This window comes from Phalacrocorax carbo, chromosome 7 (assembly GCF_963921805.1).
Source record: "Phalacrocorax carbo chromosome 7, bPhaCar2.1, whole genome shotgun sequence".
NCBI lineage: Eukaryota > Metazoa > Chordata > Aves > Suliformes > Phalacrocoracidae > Phalacrocorax > Phalacrocorax carbo.
The window spans coordinates 12,779,128-12,802,573 of record NC_087519.1 but is presented as its reverse complement, the minus strand read 5'-3'; the positions used below and the strand labels follow the sequence as shown (position 1 = coordinate 12,802,573).

Sequence of the window (23,446 nt, the reverse complement as noted above, 5' to 3'; positions counted from 1 at the left end):
ACTTCTGCAGTACAAAAAAAAAAAACAACAAAAAACAAACAAATTAAAAAAGCAAGTTTCCCAGCAAAAGATGTGTTTTTATCACAGCTATCTTGGGATGGCAACACCTGGTCTGAGCCTCTGTTATTCTTTCCTGTGTATATTGCTGCATTGCTCCCTATGTGTGTCCTCCCTATCGTGCTCTCATACCCACTGTGATGACCTGTGGTTCTCTTTCTGTAAAAATCATCAGCTATAGAAGAGCACCCCAGTCACAAGAAAACTGTCAAAAGCATTTGAGGATTTCTACTCTTCCCTAGTATATTGCCAGCGTCCTTGCCGCAAAGTAGTGGCTTAAAGCTTGGTTAAATTCACTGAAGACACTGTACAAAAGCTATCAATATCCTGCTGTCTAAGACAGCGACTTTTGTTCAGCACTTATTTGCCAGCAACTAAAGAGTTCAGAAAAGACTAATATTCCCTAGAAAAGACAACCTCTTCACAAATCTCAGTTGCGCTAAGTATGAGCTTTGTATCTTGGCATAACGGGACTTGATCTGCATTCATGTAGATCTCAAAGTGGGGAAAGTAATTTCTTATCCGTCTCCATCCACCAAACAGCTGCACAATAATGAGAAAAGATGTATATGCCAAAATTGGTTTTAGAGAACAATTTTTGACAAATAGTAGAACAGAGCTAATTGCAGCTAGCAATGTTCCTTCCTAATGGTTTAATTTGAACTTCCTGAACTTCCACACCAGATACAGGACTTAGGGCTGTTCTTTTTATATGTGGGAGAAGGATACAAAGTTAATGGAACAGAGAAGAAAATGGTTTTTAAGCAGAGGAAGAACATTCCCTACAATTTTTATGTAAAGAATGAGACTATTTATTTGCATGTTTGTTTTTGCATCACGTAAGCAAAACCTAATTTGAAGCACAAAGAACGATAGCTCTGTATCTATGAAGCATGAGAGAATATATCGTGCTTTGGCTCGTAGGTAACACAATTGCTGACCTTTGCATTAGAACACAGCAAAAAGCCCATGGTTTAATATATATTATTTATCTTTTTTATATGCAGAAGTAAATTGGGGCTCTTCAACACAGGCTCTTTACTATATTAATGCCTTAGACAGTGCTCTGGCATTAACTACAGTAGAAGACCACGTGAAAAACTTCAGGTAAGATTTCCAGTGAACAGTAGAATGGCTTATTCTGAATAAGTACATAACCTAATTAAATACAACCTCTTTTTTCCTCCTAACAGACCCCAGTGCATAGCATTAACAGGAGCTCCTATGATCAGGCCTGCTCTGCTAGACATCACACATACTTTCACAAAGAACAACGGGCTGTGCATCTGTTGTGAAGTGTACACGGTAAGGTCAACTCATACAAATCTGAAAATTCAGCACCCGTGGGTGCTGCAGATCTCCATCACACATTCCACTCTCACTTGGCACACAATGTTCCCATTGGTGCTGACGGGCATCTGTGCAGACCATGAAAGGGATTCACACTGAGAATGAATTTTGTTGTAAGTCTTGACAAGAACGCTATCAGCTGATACAGAGCCTGCTGATAAATGCCTCATTGAGATGCATTTCAGAGTTCATAGTAGATGGACCAAAAAATGGTTTGAAAAAATAAAGTATTACAAGGAAAGATTTTTTTGTTTTTTTAAAACAAACACAGCAAGGCTTAAACAAACAAAAACAACCACCAAAACAAAAGAAAACAACTTGAAGGATTACAGTGCAAGAGTGAAATTACCTAGGCTCTATATTCAGCTTTGTCACTCATTTACAGTGTTGGGATTTGGCAAGTAATTCAATCTCTTTGCAGTGGTTTCTCCAAAACCATAACAGTGCTAATTCTGAGGATGAACATACTCATCCGAGATCTAAAGAGGACCAAAATACATTTCTAGTTATAAATACACAGGAAATTATGTATTTTAAAGGATGAAGATGTAGTCTCTCATTATGACTGAGCAAAAATAGATGGGTTTGTAGTGTAGAGTAGAAAATGTATTTTAAATATTACAACCACCTTTTAATTTTAAGAGGAAAAAAAACCCAGCTCATGGCACCAAATGGGGCTGCAGAATCTAACTAATAGAGTCAGTCCAGGCAAGATAATGTATTCCTCTACAACAGCGTAGGAATAATTCATTTGATGCTGCCACATTGCAGAAAGGCTGTACAGAAGATGTCCATGTGGTTCTTCCCAAATGAAATTAATCTATAAACAGTGAATGGTACTAATTCTTCTCTACTGTAATTATTGTTAGCTTTCCCACTGCATTCAGTAAACGTAGAATCAATCCCAACAAAATCCTGAGTCTATGCATCTTCCTAAAATTGAGATTCAGAAAGCTTTCTGAATTTTTAGGCATGTTTCTCTAGTATTAGTACTTTCTATGGAGAATTGAGATTTCATTGCTGTCTCTAGAAGAATACTAAGTCTATTTTGCTAGTATAAGCATTTTAATTTTTTTTTAAATTATTCTTTCTTCAGCAACTTAAGATAAACTTAATTTGGTTGCTAATAAAAGTGTGACAAAATGAACCTTTGTGATTTGCAAAATTGTGGTAAAAAGTGGATGATAAAATTCGTAGGAACCATGTTGAAGAGCAGCCTACAATACATATATATATCATAACAAATGCAAGACTATTTAGCCATAAATGTAACATTCAGCCTATTTTGCCTCAAAAGCTGACATGCTGCTAGCTATGCATAAAGTTTTGAGCCAGCATGCCAGACAGAGCATCTTCCATTCCTTTTCCCAAAGGGCAGCATGAAACTTTCCAGGAACATGGTGACAGACAGTTCAGAGATAGGTAAAATAAATACGGCAACTGAACATAAACGTGATTTAAAAGGTATTTGTCTCTGAGGTTGTGGCTGCATGTTGGCTTGAACAGTTTCTAGTAAAAGGACTATTCTCCTTTTACTCCCTGTCTTCACATAAAATATTTTTGCAAGGTTAGTCTTCATTCAGTCTGCAAATTCTCTGGACTCCCTGTACAATTGCACAAACATTAACACTGATACACAGGAGGAGTAGGAAAGGACATAGATAGGCTGTCATCTGATTGAAGGGTGGGACTGTCCCTTTGGCCAGCACAAACATATTGTGCAAGCCAGTTGTGAAATTATCCTCAGGTACTCTCCTCAGAGAGACGGGAAGAAGGGTAAGACTTTTTTCTCCTCTCCCTACCCACTAGGGAACTTCAGCCTTAGTGTTCAACTTCTTATTCCCAGCTCTTCACACTAGTGTTCTAACAGCAAGGATCAAGCTCTTAAGTTACACACATTAAATTCAAACAAACTCCAGTAAATTTACTATCACCACAGAACGTAGCATGATCTCATTAAAGGAAGATCACATGGACTCTCCCATCCTTTCCCTTGTACTTCCCAAATAGCCACAAGAAGTTCGGAAACATACGTAAGGGACAAAACCCGAGTGACCATCAACCCAGCCTACTTTCGATCAGGACAAAACTAACTTTTTATATATGTATAATTCTAATGAAAAAGCAACAGATAAAAACATGACATATGAAATCTGCCAGGTCATTTCACAGCTTCTTTCTCAATGCTATTTTCTGGTTTTTAGACAGAACTAGCTGGAAAGTTTATTTTGAAGACTTTGCCTCCTTTTCTAGCAGCCAATGTCAATTCACAGAAAGTAAATTTACTGCGGTTATTTCTACATAAATGTATAGTACATCCCATTTTTTCCAGGAAGGCAAAAAAAGTTTCAGTAAGTCTGAAAAGTTTTGAAAGAATGATGCTTTGGGTTTACATTCAAAGTCACCTTTCAGAAATTGATTTTAAGTGATCCTTCCCATACATTTCATTTCGGAGAGTAATTTCTTTCAGTTTGGGTTTTACACTATCCTTGAATGGAAATAAATTTTGACCATACTGTATTTGCTATGGACAAGAAAAACAAAATCTACATCTCCCTCAGCTCTGTTTTAACCAGTTTCCCAGCTTAGCAGAAGAAGCTACCATATAGTAACTTACTTTAAATGCTAAAGATTTAAATATGAAATTTGAAATACAATCTCCTGAGCATGAGTTTACCAAGCCTTCCTAGTTTTATATTACAGGAAACTTCTACCAATTTCTCTAGTTATATGTTCCATTGGAATAAAAATTGCTAGCATCCTCAGAAACATGAGAAATTTTTAAAAGCGCAATGGAATGAGTTCTGCACAAAATAAAACTCTGCAGCAAGCTATCTTGTTCAAAGCTATCTGTTTATAACAAACCAAACTGGTACCACTTTCCAAGTTAGGTACACAGAAATGCTCACTGGATTCTAAGTGCTTCCTAGCCAGATCCATTTTTCTAGTGTGTCTAATTACCACTTCTGTCTCTGATATTGCTGGACACACTTCCACAGTTTACAATTCTGCTCTTCTATTCTGCCTTGGAAAGCAAAGGTTGCCAGTCCAGCCTGATAACACTGAAACCAGTATCTGAGACTCTTGTGTGTCCCTCTCAGAGTTTCATCTTTACTGTAGACAATCTGGACTACTGATCCAGCTTGCTAAAGACAACATGAAAGGGAATAAACAAAGCCTAGCAAACCTTAAACTGAAACTTAAGAGCACAGATTTTTTTTAAAAATCAATTAAATTCCAGATGCATGCTTCCCAATCTTATATCAACTTTTCTAAAGGCCATGCTTGCAGACTTAATGTCTTCCCTGAACCTAATCTTTTGGGGACCTGTTGCTAGCCCATTCTCTGCTGCCAAGTCAGCGTATCATGTCTTGTGACTTGGATATGCACATGGATTTTGTTTCATTAAATTACCAGATAACCACTGGAAGAACCTGGTGACAAAGGCATTTGCATCTTCAATGGTATGGCAACAACCCTTTTCACCTACTATTAGTAGACAGGAACTTAACCATGTATATTTAGATCTGCTGAGACTTGTTACGTAGTCAAGTCAGGGAGGGACTTCATTCACTCCGAGATGCTTCATCATACCTTAGATATGTTTCTAAGATGTTACAATCCATTGTAGTCCTTCTTTCTGTCAGAATCACTATATTTAAGTTACATTAACAGCCTCAGCCCTCTCGAACAGAATGTGAATTATGTTAGCAGCACAGTGCTTTTCAAAGGACTGAATCTCTGTGGGCCCTTTTTGGAAATGTATTTTTCTGACTCTCTCCGTTCGCTCCCACAGCAGACTAGGTAACTCCTTCAAAATCACTGTGTAACGTATAATACAAAGCCTTCTTCATAATATTTTATTGTATCATGCAGGGACCACGCAAGCTGTGTGTTAAGGAGATGAACAGTGGCATGGCAAAAAAGCAGGACTGGCTCACAAAGAACAAAAGAAAAGCCTTTTATGCAGCAGTGGCAGCTGACAGCTTCAGAGATGGAGTCAAAAGTCTACTTCAAGTAAGCTTTTTGTTTACAGAACACATAGAAGAGTTATATCAAATCACCCTGTTATGTAAAGCATTAACAAGTAAACAGTAATAAGTCCTATGTATATATGGATAATGTTATAAACAGAAAGGGCATTCTGCGGGTACATGTATTTATATTACAGGTTATTTCATAAAGAGATCCAGTTCTGGGCTATGGAATGATGAGGCAAGGCAGACTGATTCTCTCATAAATGAGAAAGACACTATTATAAAACAAACAAACAAAAAAAATCAACAAAAAAACCCCAACAACAAAGAGAGGCATCTACAGGGCAACTTATGAATGTCTATGCAGTGAACACTTGATACACTTCAATTCTATTGTTTGGTATTACACAGCATATTAAATACCTGAGAATATTTTTGCATTCATTGAACCTGAAATGCGTAAGATGCATTTTCTGCAAACAGAGAGAAAGCCATATAAATAAGAGTCTGATATTTTTCTGTTCCTCTAAGAATACAGCCTATCATTTCCAACAGTCCATTTAAAATGGCCTTAATGAAAACAGAACACTGTTTTCATATTTCCTATGTCCCTTCCTCTCACACACATATGAATATTTAAGCATACAGGTACTGAGGCAAAATGTTGAGAAAATTCCCATCCTTTGCACAAAATACACTGCTGAAAAGACATCAGTTCAAACTAAGACAGTAAGGAATTTACTGAAATACTCTGGGTAACAGTCACCCACTGGTAGCCTATCAGTGCTCTTTGTAGACTTGCTGAATGGACAGTATAACTGAGCAAGATGAAATATTATTATTGATAATTAATAAAGATCCCTTTGTTCTACCAAAGCTTCACAAGGATACTTCAACTTGGGTTTATGCATTGTCTCAGTAGGAGATCCTTCTGATTTTTTTTGAGAACTGTTACAGTCTGATGATCTCTTCCTTTCCATTACTATTAAACACTACTGCCAAAGTCAACTACTGGACCACAAATAATTCCCTTCAAGCAGACAGAAGGATAACCATATCATCATTATTGTAACCTAAGGACCTAAATCTGCATTGCTTTGCTAACCAATTATTCCTTTCAATGTAAATGGTGCAGATGTATCAATACTACTCAAAAAAAACCCACCAAGGTTCCAGCAGTTTTTATCTATTTTCTTTTTGCTAGTAGTAAAAATTGGCAAGTGTAACAGCTTGACAAGCTGGCGTATTTGTGGGTCTCCTCCAGAAGGTTCCCAAGACATTGAGTATTTAGGCTTCTATAAAAATTAGGTTAGCTGAATCTAGATCTGACAACCTTTTCTTGTTCAGGGTTTAGCATCCAGACTCAGTTTTGCCAGCCATCTAATATCTTGACAAACCATTTGTTCTTCCTTTTTATAGACTGTACCTTTATCTATAATGCATGCTCAGCTAATTTTGGATAATCTTTTTGAAAGAATACAGCAAATGGAACAGCAACAGTTTCTAAGTTCACAGGAAAAAAAAAATTATTCTTAAGAGGATATCCCTTCTCTGCATATCTGAGTTGTTTTAAGAGACTTCAGACCCAGTTCATCTATTGAGTATTCCAAATCTGATAAAAGCTTTATGCTATTATGTTAGAATGAGCATATAAACAGTGCTTGAACTCTCTCTTGATTCCAAGTTATTGAACCATTTTAATGAGAGCATGTCAGAAGAAATGCAAATGAATGCTAATTTAGCAAAACTACATTTCTGTCATCTAAAATCATTTACAGTTGGAATGATTTAGAGCTAATCTTTCTGCTTTCTCCATGGGTATGAGCATGAAGGACATTCATGAAATGCAATCTATTTGTCTCCAGAACATTACTTCAGTTCTCTTTTGCCATTACTTTTCATTTACAGTAAAAGCATGTGTGTGTACCTTCTCAAGCAGTGTTTTAATATTGTTAGGCCTCAGGCTTGGGTAGAATGAAACCAAATACCTTGGTGATTGGATTTAAGAAGGACTGGAGAAATGCTACTGCCACGCAAGTTGAAAACTACGTGGGTGTTATACAGTAAGTCACAGTTCAGGATCTCCTTTTTTACTCCTCCTAGAACAGATTAACATAGCATCTCCATACAGAATTTGACATGTAGAAACAATGTAAGAAAACACCTACAAATCTGGGTTCACATATGCTAGCTCTGTAACAGAAGTTTCTGCCCATTAAAAAAAGACTCCTTGGCTTCACACACCTAGCAAGATCTGCTTAGCAAACATCTGGCACTGTCAGAGTTGATGTGGCTTGACAATGCTACAGAAAGAAGCTGCACTGGTGCCAGCAGTGCTTTTGCAGAACTGTATTTTCCCATTTTTAGGGGTTAGAAACTCAGAGAAAAACAAGCCGAATATACATACTTCGGGAATAAGAGCACATTATGGAATTCTTCTTTTAAGCCTAGGAGACAGAGGAAGAACCTTGCTTCAAATCTCATGCGTGCCTAAGGCTCAGCAGCTCTGTGGGTTGGGATTTAGCCAGGAAACAGTCATTTAGAAACAGGCTTCTCAGATTCTTGCTCAAAATTAACTTGAAAAGCTGAAGGGAGTTAAAGAACAAAACCCACCCCAGCTTTGTTATCTCCTCAGAGAAGGGAGAAAACAATTACCCAATGGCAGCCCAGTTCCTAAAAAGTGTTGTCAGAAAGACCTATTTGAGGAATAGCCTATCTGTTCCCATGCACAATTATATCCTTTTTTCAAATGAGGGAGGGAATTTGATAGCACTTAATCTTGGGCAATTCCTTCTACAGTTTTACCTAAAGCAGCCTAGTACATGGCAGTACCACCTCCCTGTGAGCACTACCACTTTTACTGATCTGCTCAAAGTAGCTTTCCTCATTGACATCCATGACGTGAAATGATACTTCTTTTTCTTTATTTTCAGTGATGCCTTTGATTTTGAGCTTGGCATGATTATCGTCAGAATTAGCCAAGGTTTTGATATATCTCAGGTCCTCCAGGTTCAAGGTATGTGGTAGCTCAATAGCTTAATGTCTATGCTGGTTACATGCTCAGCACAAGAAGGAATCCAAGGATACTCTTACAGTCACCGTCCGGTTTCTAAAATAGCTCCTACACCTGTAATTTCTACAGTTCCTCCTTGCTTCTGCAGTTTCAATCCTTCCCCAAATCCTGGCTGAAGCACTGGCAGTGACAGAAGGAGGCCGAGCTTCCCACATTAAGGGGTTCTGCACACCAGAGAACTTGACTCCCAAAGCATCTCCAGCACAGGCACAGACTAAAGCAGTAAAACCGTGCTGTGCCACAGCAACCAGTCACTGCGGCATGGTTCCTTCCTGCTCTTGGCATATCTTTCTCCCTCTGTCTACCTGACATCTCTGGGACTGGTGGGAATCAGGAAGCTGCACTCTTCGTACCACCTCTGTGGGACACTGGGGCCCAGAAAGTTCCCACCCATGCAAAAATCTGGAACCCACTGGAAACATCAGGTCTCTTTTTCACCTTCTTGTCATTCTTCCTTAGGTTAGCGGTGCATATCTCAGGGGGAAAGGAAAACCCTTCTACCATACCACAACTGTGAAGGGAGACATGCCATCTGGGTGGAAAAGGTAGAGGGAGACAAAGCATGCAGGCAACCACACCTAAATGAAGGGCTTCCAAAGAGCCACATACAATGGTGCCCTTCATTTTTCCTTTTCATCTTTAGGACACAGAGGTCTTACTGGCCCCTCAGGCACCCTGGGGAGGGAACAACTCCCTATAAAACCCCCCATCAGAACAATTCTCTAGGTTTTCAGTGGGATAGGTTTCCCACTTCTTGTAAATTTGTCCACTTGAGCAGACAGATACAGCCTAAACCTGGACATTACTCCTAGCATCCCTTGTCCTCCCCACCACAGAAATCTTTTGCGTTACAAATGAATTAGTGAAAAATTAACAGACAAGGAACATAGGCAGGCATAAAAAGAATGGTGACTCTTTGCTGCCGCCTGCTGTAATTCTGCCTCCAGCCTCTCCCCAGTTTCCCAGAGACACAGGCGGTGCTCAGGACTGCTGGGGAGAACATCCAGAAAGGACTTAAGTACCTTAGTGAATTAAAACCAAAACTAACTCCCCACTAAACAGCACGGATTCTAGGATGAGGCAACCCTCAAAAGCATATCACCTCTCAGAATCAAAAGGCACCAGAGACTCCTTTAAGAAACAAGGGTAGATGAATAGTCACTCAGCAGATTCTCTGGCACCTTGATGTGCATGGAGAGCTACAGGGCAAAACTACTGGGACTTAAGAAAGAATTCCAAACTAATCGTGCTTTTTTATCCCCCTTCCGGATACCTCAAAGATATCTGCTTGTCTCTGCTTGCTGTAAGTCAGAAACTGACTGCTTAGCAGATACAGTCACAAGAACACCAGTGAAAATTACAGCAAATACAAACTTTGCATTCTTAGAAACTAGCAAACGTTCTCCAAGTGTTAAGACACAAGGAATCAGAAAGAATTAGGAACATGGGGGGCAAGGGGGGAGGGGGGAAAACTCTCAAATATGCAGAAGTGTTCTGAAGCAGATACAAAGTCTCTGTATTGGGGAAAAAAAAGACAATTGTGTTATACTTGCTACAACATTCTGTTTAATAGAGAAACTGAAATTTTAGTTTTGAGTTAGCGGCTATCATCATGTCTAATAATCAGAAGCACATGGCTGTCTTAATGGCAACTGAGAGTGCCAACAGAGCTAATAATGTCTAGCTAGTGAAGGTTTGGTTTATTTTTAAGCACAATGACTTTACCTCACTCTTAGTCCGTGTATTACTCAAACAGAAGTTTTCCTTATGAAAAAAGCTTTCTGCAGGCGAATGCCTGTATCATATTAATTAGCGCCTCACCATAATACATTCCACAATAACATGTGGTACCTTTTTCTCAGCAAAAGTCTAATATTGCTAAGATGAAATTGCTCTTTTATATTACTGAATTCACAGAAATGGTTAGCTAGATCTTACATCTTTGCAGAAAATGCTGAAAAACATAAAACATTAGAAATATTTCATCATAGAAACTGATTACACATTCAGGATTTTTACATATTTCTGAGAAGCTTGAAGTCCAAAGCCACGTGACCTTCATCTTAGAATAGGGACCCAAGGGCTAGAACTCAGTACATCAGCTTTCTTACTTCAGGTAAACAGCTTTCCTAATGTGTTTCAAATTCTTGAGGAAAGAAACCAACCATAAATCTTCAAACATAACTTAATAAATGGTATCTCATGTAACTATAAAATACAGGAAATCTGAGAGCAGCTGAATAGTACTTTAGTACAGTCCACTGCTGTAGGCGTGCACACCCTAAGTTAGGGCTTCCAGACATGAATTCTGCTTCCTCCTCTCTATTGGTTTGCAAGGAAAAAGCATTTTAGAAGAGGTTTTCCTCCCAGCAGCTTTAGGTTGTGTACAAAGTACCACAACAGCAATTACATCACCGCCATTATTTCAGTAAGTGATTTAATTTAAAATAGAAAGTGATGTGTAATCAGTTCCCTTACTTTTCCCAATATACAGAGGAACTAGAGAAGCTGGAGCAGGAGAGATTAGCACTGGAAGCTACTATTAAAGAAAATTATTTTGAAGAAGGAAAAAGTGGCATCTGTGGATTCTTCAGAAAAGCCAGTGCACTCAATATCTCAAAACATGAAACAACAAAGAAGGGTAAGTTCCAAAATGACAACTTGTCCCCAACCCTTCAGTGCATCACATTTTCACCAATATGCAAGCTGGACTTCAATTCCAAGGCCAAAACTCCCGAGCCACACAGAAGCCCCTGGAACAGGACCTACCTTGTGCGAACCTGCCTTGGTGGCCACAACCTTGTAATGCAGAATAGAACGAGCATCCTCGGCTGGTAGGACATGCTGCCTTGTGTAATACAACACAACCATTTTCCCTACTATTTTCCAAGTATTTTTCTCATTTGCTAGATGAACTTCTAAGCTCAGCTTATGTTGAATTCTATTTGTCAAAAATGGCACATGGTTATTAAAGTTTGAGGAATACAGAAAAAGCTGCTTTTGTTTTGTTGGGTTTTTTTGATAGGGTGTTTTCAGTTTTTAGAGAGAGGCCTTTTCTTCTCCTCTTTAAAGAGAACATGAGCATATGGACAATATTCAAGGAACAAGCGATCTCACTTTACTCAACACACACACACACAAACACCCAGTACCCAGCTGAAAAACAGATAAAAGTGGCACTACTGGTGTATATTTAAGGCATAATTTCATAAAAATACACAAATGAAGGTGATAAAAGTTCTGAAAGTACAATAGAGCTTGCTGTCAAATAACTAAGACATAACATAAATGTATAGGTGATAAAAATCAAAATTACATTTCCAATATGGTAAAATGATACAGACATACAGACAGAATCAAAGGTCTCATTTCACAATTGCTAGGCTGTAATAATGACCCACCTGAAGCCATGCTTGTACGCAGACAAGTATTTTCAGAATTTTCACCTGCAGAGGCTATTACATCTGGCTGTGCATGCAACTCCCACAGGTATCAAGAAGATTGACAGACTGAAAACATAAAATGTCATTATTCTTTATTTGGCAGACTTCAGTTAATTTTCCAGGCTTCAGTAGAGTGTATTTTTGTAACAAATACCGCATGAATGTGCACCCCTGTTTCAACTACCCTTTTCAATTTAGTTGAGAAAGGCATAAAGAAAATACATATTACACACTTCGGCTCTATATACAAGATAGATGATGCTAATAAATATCCCTGCCTCTCCATTTTGCTTATACATTCATCCTCCCCAGAGTTGTTGCATCTTCCAGCATAGATGCTAGAACTATAGAGGAAAGCCAATAACTGCTGTAGAACTATCCTGTCCACGCTCTAGAAATACAGGAAAAACAAACAAAGCATTTTCAGAACCTAGCAGATCAAAGTGAAACATCTAAAGAAGTCTGTCTGCTCCGTTTAAAGTACTGCTCTCACACAGACTCTTTGAAATCATTGAAAGAGAAGCAGTGATAAACCCATAGGCTTCAAAAGATGGAATGAGAGAAGATATTGTTAGTACATAGGCAAGACTGTAGCTTTTAAGGTCAGCCAAGTAAACAGCAAGAATCAAAGTTTATTTTCAATTAACAACCACCCTCTCAAGCATAGAGAAGTTGCCACATATACTAATGTTTTCTGCCTTCCAGTCTTAGCTTCACCTGTGTTCTCACTGTACCCTGTTAGCTCCCTTTGTCCACCATTACTGTGCACTTCAGGGAGCTCTGGATTTTACAGCAGACAGCTGAGCTTGTAAATGATGCAAAATGATGCCATTTACTTCTAAAATCTGCCAGATATTTCCCAATTGCTTTTTAAGGCCCCAGTGAATTTTAGGTTAACTAAAAAGTTCCAGAGAACAAATAATCAGATAACCCTTTTCAAGATGTTGTAATCTAGTGACAAACTATTACACAAGCTTTATTCCTGTGTGCATTGGTATATTAGAAGTCCATAGCATCTATGCTGTAACTTTTTTTGGATTTAAAGTATAGAAATTATGTCAGAACTGTTCATTTTCCTGAAGCTTTCTCTCCACTTGGTTCCCTAAAGCTACTTGTTGCCTTCACTTGTCAGAAATCCTTCCACGTTTTTTCTTTCTCATTACAGAGAGCACCATTAACACAATGCAGTCAATGCATGTGGGTGAATTCAATCAGAAGCTGCTAGAAGCTAGCACTCAATTTAAAAAGAAGCAAGGAAAAGGTACAATTGACATTTGGTGGCTGTTCGATGATGGAGGTAAGGAATTTGAGTAAAAACTGCAGGGAGAGAGATTTGAGTGTTACCGAATACAAAAACAAACTTGGGAACTTGCACAAAACTGTTTTCTTTTAAGATTACATAGTAATTTTCTGTCTGGCTTAAGTGTTTTAAGATTAACTTGCAACCAACACTGCTGAAGGATGGAATTTTTACCACAAAACGCACTAATTTTACCTTCCTGCAATTTTATATGTTCTTCCAGGTCTAACAATCCTAATTCCTTACATTCTAACTATTAGGAAGAAGTGGAAAAATTGCAAATTAAGGATCTTCACTGGAGGGAAAGTCAATAGGATTGAAGAAGAAAAACTGGTGTAAATATAAGTATATATGTCTCACTGTTTAAAGAGTTTTAATTGATACTGAATATAATGCATATACAGCAGGAAGCTAGGAATTTCTCTGCACAACTCTTTTGTTGTACTGTGGCAGCACAAAAAAAAAAAAAAAAAAGGATGTACTTGACAGAAAGGTGTTGACCTTATGGCATAGCCCTCAAGGCTCAGTGTAAATGGTGATTACCAAAGGAAACTCACATCCAGCAATTTTTTGCATTAATAGCTCATATTCCCTTCTCTAAGAAGGGCGGTCTGCACTCTGTAATGAGAATATAATTAGTTTTATGGTATTTACATGAGATTGCCCAGTTAACAGTAAGTGAAATTGCACACGAAGCTTCTCACATGCAAATGCCATAGACCAATAGCTCACATAAATATGATTAACCATAAAATGGTAAAATGTAAAGAAGTTAAAGAGCAAGTTAATCAACTTTAAGACCAAGTTGATTTGATTTAGCTTTTTTAAAAAAGTCTAGATTTCATAATCATCATTTGCCTTCAAGCAAATGAAAGGTACTAATATAAACTTATTTTCATCATCACTGTATATAGGACCTTTCCTTCCAAAGCACTTTGCACACTAAAGGCACAGCCATTTCACCACCGGTGGAAACAGGCCAATTTGGGATGGAAGTCTGTAACTGCTTAACAAAGAGCAGCAGCAGCTGTAGCAAGTTAAAAACAGTGTATCCCACCAAAACTCCAGTGAAAAACAAGAGGGATGCAAGGACAGGAGTTAGTATTTAGCCAGCATCACTAGGATCATGACACAGTGCCTCTGAAAGACAACTGCCACAGGGATGCTCCCTTAAACTTTTCCTTTCATATAAAGCAAGCTTCACTCCACTGTGGTTCTGTCAGTTGTAAGGATTATCCTAAAGTTAACATACTTCTGTAGAAGAGATTCACAAGTGTTTGTGCAAACTATTCTTATCATTGGGTAGAAAAAGCCTTACAGCTGCTCAAGGACCTGCAGGGAAGTGTTCTCTGTTCCCTGCCCAGAGTCTCCCCAGGCTTGGCTGTTCAGGATTGCAACTGGCTCCTGGATCTAGGCACTCAAGTCACCAAATTTTTTTTGAGAGGAAGTAGGAGGTTTTGACATCAAATGGGATTTGTCAAAACATTACAGATATTCACAGAGGTAGTTCTGGCACCTGTAAACGCTGCTTGTTCTACAAAAGCCAGAGTGAACAGCATGGTCAGTACAGTTGACAATGACCTAGTTTGTCTCTAAGAAAACTACATATATACATATTTCTGCCTAAATACTAGCTTTCCTCAACAGCATATTCTACCCATCAGACACAGAAGCCTTCAAAGAGACAAATCCAGAGGCCAGGTGGCTATTCCATTCCCTAGGTAGATCTAATACAACAACATCCAAGTACAATTTCATCAATTGTATCTCCAATTCAGAAATTAAATTTACCTGGACTTTTGCTAACATGTAATTCCCCAGATATTAAAACCTTTCCACAGAAGTTGAGACTTTGCTCTTTTTGGTGTGCAAAACAAGGATTGCCCAGGGGACATCAAGATTTATAAAAGCAGCATGTTCTTATATAAAAAAGAGCAAGTAAATTCTCAGGCAAATATGTATTTCTATCATGGTTTGCTCCTAGGAACTTTCTGAACTTTTCAAATTCCAAAGTTTACATACAAAAAAAAAAAAAAAGGGGGGGGGAGGGTAGGGTTGTGGAGATAAAGGTTCCCAACCATGCTTCAACCGAAGGCAAAACTGACCTAACTAAACCTCTCCAACCTCAGCACAAACACAAATCTATAAACTGCTTTTCTGCCCAAATTGGCAGAAGAAATAAAGTATTTTCTTTTATGAAAATATGTAAAGGCAACATGCGAGTAGATCAATATAAATTAATAAATGAAAAAGATTCTTTAAGTATTGCACATCAACCTTCTTGACCCAATTTTCACCAACACTACCAGTGTTGTACATACTTCATGCAGAGGATTCAGATAACAATAGAATAACATAAGCCTTCTCTAATTATTGGAGAATTCTGCCCTACTATATTTTGAATATTTTTCCTTTATAATTCAAGCCTTTGCAAGTACTTAAAGTACAATTTTTTCCCAAAATGTAAACACCCTTCCCTCTGTCTGCTATTCATTTTCATTTTTTGTGATTTTCATCGATCATCAGTTAAATGAATTATACTACAGCAATCACATCAATCCAGTTCTGTAATTGGAAACTGAAACACTAAAGCATTTTAACTAATTTGTCATATAGTTAAAGATAATGAGACAACTGCATTTGATATTTTAACTCATTTATGAGTGCTCTTTGATGCAAGGCACTCAGAAATATAGTGATAAAATGTTCTCTCTTTTGTTTTCAGGATGGCTTCACTTCTAAGCAAATTCAGAATAAAATTTGCTGATATTAATATAATTTGTGATATCAATGTAAAACCCAACAAAGAGAGGTAAGAAACATTACCAAAATCCATTATTTAGCAGCAGGCCTTTATCAGGAGCTTGTTTCTTTTATGTTGAGCATTTAAAAAAGAACAAACCAAAAACCCAAAACACACCACAATGGACAACTCTGTCACTTTGTTGCAATCATTTTCCAAGTACCTAAAGCAAGAAAAAGAACATTTTAACAATCACAACTCAAAGGGTCAGAACTATAGACTGCCTTTGTCTTTATGTTGTAACTGTAAGACTTAATTTTAATAAAGACTAATTAGACACCACACTTATCAGGCACTAAATTTAACAGGCATTTTATGATGGATTTTCATATCTATTTATATTGCAGTAGACTTAACTTCATATTACGCAGTCAATCACAGTTCTTATGTAAACCCACCATCTCTGCCAACTCAGACTTCTGGGTTGTGCCATGAATTCATAAACTTAACATTTTTCTGGCCAAACATAAGCACACTTCTCTCCCATGAGGACAATATTACAATTTATCCCATTACTCAAATGTAATGAAGATGCAATGTTTTTTAAAATTAACTTATCTACAGAATTAATGTTCTTAGGCAGAGGTTAGGAAGTTCATAAAACAGTGCTTAGGAAGCTCCACCTCCAACTGTATTAGCTAAAAAAAAAAAAAAACACCAAACACCCCCCCCACCCCCCCCACCCCCCCAAAAAAACCCCCAAGCTACACATTCTTTAAGTCCTTGCTTTCTAAACATATCTCTGGAAATAACCTATTTCTTCTGCTTTATGTAGACAATAGTATATAGCAGGTTGCTCAGGGAATAACTGAATCCTAACCTCAATTCACAATACTGCTCTTGGTCTTAAAGATCCTCTGAAAATGTTCTCACCTTGCTATGCTCTCTTCCATCCCATCCCTTACTCCCATCTTGATAGGTCCATAGCTATTCCATAGTCAAAAGGCTCCTCTTCTCCACCCAAAGCCTTTCCTCTGAGTTCAAGGGCAATCTCAGGTTAGTCTTTTAATCCTTCTCGACACACACATAACTTTGCAAAAACTATATTAGATTCACAAGTGTTTCTACAGTGCATTGGAGATTTTGACTTAGGAATGCAATTAAAGAATATAAATATTTTATTACTGGATACCTAAAGTCACTTATTAGTGCACTCTTGATCTTTCAGTTAGCATTTTTTAATTACATAAAGAACCATGCAGAATACTTCTTTTTTTCAGTATGCAGTGATTTTACATAAAAAAATAATTCATATCTGGCATTAATGTAAAAATCAAACACATTTTCTGCATCAGCACTATCCGAACAGAACAAGTGAATATTGTGTCTGACACCTGCTAGACCACCGTATCTCTCCCCCAGCTGGCATCCCATTTATTTCACTAATAATAAGAGGATTATCACTATTTACATACTGAAACAGACACTAAGGATGTTGACAAACTCTCTGGCAACTTAGCAACAGTAACATTATATCCTGCATGTCACAGCCTTTGACCCATCTCTTGACTTCCCAGCCGTATAGCAACGTCCAGCCTGTGACCAGCCTCCCATTTCACTTCACAGTGAGCCCTGTCAGCATAAAGTGCTCATAGAAAAACATTTACATCAGTACAAGGGAAACTGTCTAAGGTCTCTGTGGGATGATAGAAACTTTCAACAAAGGGCCAAGCAAGGAAGTACAGAAGGATGATAAGCTTCTCCAGATTATGACAGTCAAAGGCTTCAAGAAACAAATTGAAATTTAGAGAGAAAAATCTCTGGGAAAAATGGGAAATGAACACAAATCTGAGCCCCCATATAGCAAAATAACCTACAGCACTTCCTTCAGCCCCTTGCTACAGGAGATTTGTATCAGATGTTTCTCAACTTCATTAAAACTGTACCAATCAGGTGATTACTCCAGTTAACGCTAAAGCAATAATAAAAGCCCATATTCATAGTTGAGATTAGCAACCAATATACCACAGTTTGGAGTTACTGTAGAACTCATTTCAGTATTTTTGCTAAAACCAGGAAAATGCAGAAAATTCTCTGCATATAATAGGCCAAATGCAGTGTTTAATTATCCTCAAATAATAACCTCTTAATTATCCTCAAATAATGCCAACATATTGAAGTTGCACAGATACAACTGTAGCAAAAACTAGTTAAAGATTTTGCATGGTTTTCAGCCACAATTATAGGCAGTGGGGCCTGCGATACACGGTGTCTGTAAAATAAGTTAGTGAGTCCATACCCTGCAGCAAGGCCTTTGTAATTCCTGTTTCAGCTGGAAATTCTTTGAAGAGATGATTGAGCCACATCGCCTCCATGAAAGCTGCAAAGAGATAACAACTGCTGAGAAATTAAAGCGAGAGGCTCCATGGAAAATTACAGATGCAGAGCTGGAAGCATTCAAGGAGAAGGTAAAGTCTTGCCTAGCTTTTTACATCTGTACCTTTTATTACACTCCAGATGTTTGAAGCAATTAGTAAGAAAAGGTGAAATACTAGATATGGAATTAGAAACATGACATGTACAAACCTGTATTTGATATTTACAAATTGAATTTATATTGTAAACACTGCAGAGGTGTGTTTACATTATTGCATTATTCAGCACTCTAAGAACTTGTCATGTTTACACAGTATTTTCCAGGATGAGGAGAAGCTCTGCCCATATGACAGCCCGCCAGATGAAAACCACCCCTAAACAAGAAGCCACACAGTACTGCGCTGAGCCTGAACTAATAAGATTTGCTGAGAGGTTTATTAAATGGCTCCCCTGTTTTAGAGCTTGAAACTCCTTAAAGAGCGCAGTTCCAAACGTTCACCACTTTGGGAAATTTAGAACTGAATCCAGACCCTACAACTGGCTCTAGGAATTTTATCAAAGGCAAAATTTAACATGGATCCTTACCTCAACGGCAGAGCAAAGACTAAACCTGCCCACAATGCAGGAGCTGTCCTGCTGATGTTGGCTGATCTACTGCGTGAATTAGAGCCTGGGCTGCTCTTTAATTTTGTTGGAACATACCTTTTTTAGCAATGATCCTCCAGGCTTCATCAGGCCAGCGCTGAAAGGGTACTGCAAACTTTTCTACCCTTGAGAGAAAGGTTCTCCGGCAAGTCACAGAGAATTAACTGAACAGTTTTATTTATGGTTCCTGTTAGATTAACCTGAATGCACTGAGAATTTAGTTATCTCCACTTTATGGTGCTGGTAACTTCCTCAGCGGAGCAAGGATTGTGAGTCTGAGCTCAGAGCCACTAGAGGTCACAGCCTGACATATTAACATAAGCTGAAATCAATGGTGATTTAAGATAACACACTCTACTACCGATTGAAGCAGCTGGGAAGCAGACTGACTGCTCACTGTATTATCCTTTTCATAGATTTGATAACCAGCATAAAGTTATGGTAGTCAGCTGTGGGCAGAAGCCTTTTGAAGTGCTCTCAGCTAAAATCATCAAAACTTGGGAGTCAAGAGTCCTTAGAACATCTCAGTATAAAAGACAACAGGAATATAATCCCTGATATACATGCTTGTGTGCAGAACCAGTGAGGATACAACATGAAAAAGAAAAATAAAACATGATTAAGCTTGGTATTGTCTGGGTCACTAACTAAAGAAGCAGGAAAAAACCCCACAGGTTGAACGCAGTCAGCAATATGAAAATGCCAAATCTCTCTATAAAATAAGAACAGCAACAAGAAGTTTAGCTTACACACCTGGAAAGCCATGCCCCTTATCTTCAGAAGTAACACAGTTCTGGGAATTTTATGGATGTCATCAGAACACATTTAAAATTCAAGAGAGAAAAACCTGGCAGCACAGATAAAGTGTGATGTTAAAGGAGGAGTCTCATGAGATAACAACTGGATAAGTTATGAGGATTCTTACTTATATAATTTGTAGAACAGCAGCAAATATCTGTAGAGAAAGAAAATTTAAGGTTTGAATGGAGAAAAAGCAGCCTTTTACCTTCTCTGGGAGAAGAGAGAATAATTTATAAGACCAGTTAAGATACATTCATCTCCCATGGTGCAATCTCCCTGTACACAAACCTGCCCTGGTCTCTTGTTCCCTATGACTCGCATTAATTCATAAAATCTTTGAGGGCCTGAGTCTGACCATAAAGTAATCTTGGCTAAATCTCAAAGTAACAGCCATCTATGCAATGTGTAAGAGTCCATACAAATACAGAATTCATAATGCAGCTAAGTCTTACTCCAGACTCCTGGTCTTCTGTTTAAGAAGTGAATTTCTGGCAAGGTGCTCATTTGCACACTGACATTTAGCCCTACCAGCATGGCAAAATAGATCAATTAATATATTAACTGCCATCAAACAATAGCACAAGAGTGTCTGCACAGCTCCCACACAGCTATACTCTATAGCCAAAGAAATAGTTAAAAAACTATGTCTGGGCCAGCTCTCGTACGGTCAGTACAAAAATAATCTCCCTCCCCAGGAAATCTTACACAGCAAGCAACTCTGGCCCCCAGGTGACTATACTAATCAAGAAGCATGTCTTAGCCTCATATTTTTCCATCTCTATCACTCTGGACCACAGAGCAGACCTGGCTTTCAATGCTGCCAAAACAACACCAGAAAATCTTGTGTGCAATGGGTAGTGTAGAAGTCCTTAAGGCACCAGAACTGAGGATCAGTGGCCTAACTGATTTTTTTTTCTTTTGTACACGTTTTGTTTTAATCAGAGTTACCGCCAAGTCCGTCTGAACGAACTCTTACAAGAGCATTCGAGGGCAGCTAACCTCATTGTCCTGTGAGTTGCAAGATTTTGGTTCTAACTTAGAGAATAATCTAATATGTAAAGGGATTCTGGACTAGAGCAACAGAAACACTTGTGTTAATTCGTTGAGGGCAAAAATAATCTTTTACGTACCTTTTGAAGGACTTGCATCTGGACTGATGGTTGTCTGGGACTACACTGAATACGAATCTTTCCTAGTAGTTCTTCATAGCTTAAAACAAAGCTCTACTCATGAAAATGTGTCAAAAACGTAGATTTGGGTGTGAAGATTACATGTTGAGTGTTACACCGGCTTACTCACCTTCAGGAAAAAAAAAATTCCTTTCTTTTCTCCCAACTAATAACAAGTCAAAGTTAGAGAAAGGATTCTTTCTGTTTGCACACAATAAATGGAGTTGTTAGCCAAGATCTACTAGAAACTATGTGAAACTGAATAAGGGCGATGCAATCACATAAAGAGGCCACCAATAAAATTACAAAAAAAAATATTTTAGATTAGATAAACCTCTTTAATTCTCTATAATGCTATATACTTATATACACATATACTTATATATATGTGTATATGTACACATATACATAGACATATATACATCTACATATATATTTTAATTCTATAATCTCTATTAATTCAGTCTCCAAGAAAGGGGTGATTAGGTAGTGTTTACCACTAAATTGGCCCATACTTTAAAACTCCCATCTCACAGTAATTGCAGCTCAGAAAATAAGCTGATGGACTGCAAAACTGTGCATGTACTGCATTTTCATCCTTTTTAAAAATCATTATGTGGGGGTTTTATGACCCTGAAAATGTTTCTTTACCAGTTTTAGGTCACAATCACTAGCAGTCCATGTTCAGTACAACTAGCCATGTTAATGGCACTAACCAGGTGAGCAGGAGTTTGCAAGATTAAGACTGAATGGTAGCTTTGTGTTTTATAAGATTAAAATGATCATGTAGTCTAGTTATGAGCATTCAGAGTTGTATATGAACAGCTGATGTTTTCTACTTAATATTTTGTGAGATTAATGTTATCAGAGCTACCCCTGCCTTCATAACATGAATTTCATTTTTTTCTCTGTCTAAACAGGAGCCTCCCAGTGGCGAGAAAAGGAGTAGTGTCTGATTACCTGTATATGGCTTGGCTAGAAATTCTCTCCAAGAACCTTCCTCCAATCTTAATGGTCAGGGGCAACCACAAAAATGTACTGACTTTCTATTCTTAGAAAAACATCGGTGCCTAGAATATCTCTTGCTTGATTTCAACACCTACATTTTTAATGACAGTGATTTATTAAAGACACACTTATCTAATACAGATCTAAAACTTAACTAATTAACAGAAAAATTTTCAAAAATCCAAAGCAATACAGTGAAGAATTAGACAAAACAATGTAAATGGTCCCTGCTGCTGTTACGCTCCAGTACAGGCAAAAGAAGGAAAATCAACCTCTCTCTCTAGACACACACACACATCACATGAGACACCAAATATTTTGAGCACATAAAGAAGAAATTCCACTAATTTTATAAGGTATCAGAAGTATTTTTTATATTTATCCTAGAAAGTCAAAATTAACTGCTACGATAGAAAAGGCATTAAATCTACAAATAAATACTTCTTTCAAATTGCACTGTCATAGCTGCTAACAGACACACAGGAGAGTTACAATCAAATGCACCAACTTGGGAGAGAGAAAAACACCTGTATGATATCCATCAGGTCAAAGTCATAACTGATATAATGCAAGTAGAATATCTGTGGTGCTGTTTAATTATAATATTGCCAAATTACAAATTACAAATACAGCAGATGCTTTTACCTAATTTTTTCTGCTAATTTATATCAATTCAAATGCTTCTAATTAACTGACAAACAAAAAAGTTTTTATATATAAAAATATGGACTCTACATAACAAGACTTGATAATGAATTTTCAAGCTCTGACATGGAATGGAATGTATGATTCCAATAATTAGATGTGGTAAGCAAATTTCACAAAGAAATTAGTGAAATACTAAATATTCTGACAATTTTTGCTATGAATGTTACAGGTTACTACAATCTGAGATGATACTTTGAGATAATATGTACAGCGATTATGTGATTAGAAAACAAAATAAACTCTATTAGCCGAGTTGAATGCCTTATATAAAATGCTTCTCTTATTTTCAGATTTTCTAAATAGTATTCATTATACACTAACTTAAAATAAAGGATATCCATTAACTTGTGTATTTTTTCTATTTTCTATTCTACAACATCATAGTACTTTATCATTTCAGCTGTCAGTAAATGCAGCTTCTCTTTTTAATGGGGAAAGCTATATCCTATATGCAAGCGTTATTTAAAGACCGTTAAGGAGCACAGATAATTTAATTAATATAGTTCTGCAACTCCTTTGCAGAGATCAACCGAAATCTAAGCCCCAGGAAAGCCAGGGGACCCCGACTTTCACTAAATGTTTATTTTAAAGCAGGCCTCAGATTCCATCTTTGCTTGAATTACTAGAATTTAACTTGAGGAAGATCTAGCACTCCATCTCCAAAAATGACAAAGATTTGATATTCATATTTTTCCAAGTTCAACAGCAGCAATTCAGCACAATATGGTAATGTAGCCCAATAAACCATGTTTTATTTTCTCCATCTATTAAAGGCAGGGTAGGAAATACTGATATT

General features: G+C 37.6%; 1 protein-coding gene and 1 long non-coding RNA gene across 8 annotated transcripts in view; one reads left to right on the top strand and one right to left on the bottom strand.

The window, feature by feature from the left end:
- LOC135314284 (uncharacterized) overlaps positions 1 to 18,319 on the bottom strand; it is a 29,674-nt gene extending 11,355 nt beyond the window's left edge. Inside the window, exons 1-5 of the long non-coding RNA XR_010373746.1 lie at positions 18,243 to 18,319; positions 16,877 to 16,977; positions 16,027 to 16,166; positions 14,519 to 14,734; positions 11,859 to 11,966 (exon numbers count right to left, since the gene is read on the bottom strand). This is a non-coding gene — a long non-coding RNA (uncharacterized LOC135314284). The remainder of the gene's footprint in view (positions 1 to 11,858; positions 11,967 to 14,518; positions 14,735 to 16,026; positions 16,167 to 16,876; positions 16,978 to 18,242) is intronic.
- The window catches only part of SLC12A1 (solute carrier family 12 member 1), a 52,905-nt gene extending 29,911 nt beyond the window's left edge, over positions 1 to 22,994 (top strand). For all 7 annotated transcript variants that reach the window (XM_064456373.1, XM_064456367.1, XM_064456370.1 and 4 more), the window contains 12 exons: positions 1,065 to 1,164; positions 1,251 to 1,362; positions 5,284 to 5,424; positions 7,341 to 7,447; positions 8,318 to 8,400; positions 10,952 to 11,098; positions 13,066 to 13,197; positions 13,424 to 13,535; positions 15,926 to 16,012; positions 18,276 to 18,411; positions 20,708 to 20,775; positions 21,855 to 22,994. In XM_064456373.1, coding sequence (XP_064312443.1) covers positions 1,065 to 1,164; positions 1,251 to 1,362; positions 5,284 to 5,424; positions 7,341 to 7,447; positions 8,318 to 8,400; positions 10,952 to 11,098; positions 13,066 to 13,197; positions 13,424 to 13,535; positions 15,926 to 16,012; positions 18,276 to 18,411; positions 20,708 to 20,775; positions 21,855 to 21,990 — 1,361 coding nt within the window. In that variant the 3' untranslated portion in view covers positions 21,991 to 22,994. The remainder of the gene's footprint in view (positions 1 to 1,064; positions 1,165 to 1,250; positions 1,363 to 5,283; positions 5,425 to 7,340; positions 7,448 to 8,317; positions 8,401 to 10,951; positions 11,099 to 13,065; positions 13,198 to 13,423; positions 13,536 to 15,925; positions 16,013 to 18,275; positions 18,412 to 20,707; positions 20,776 to 21,854) is intronic.
- The last annotated feature ends 452 nt before the right edge of the window (positions 22,995 to 23,446 follow it).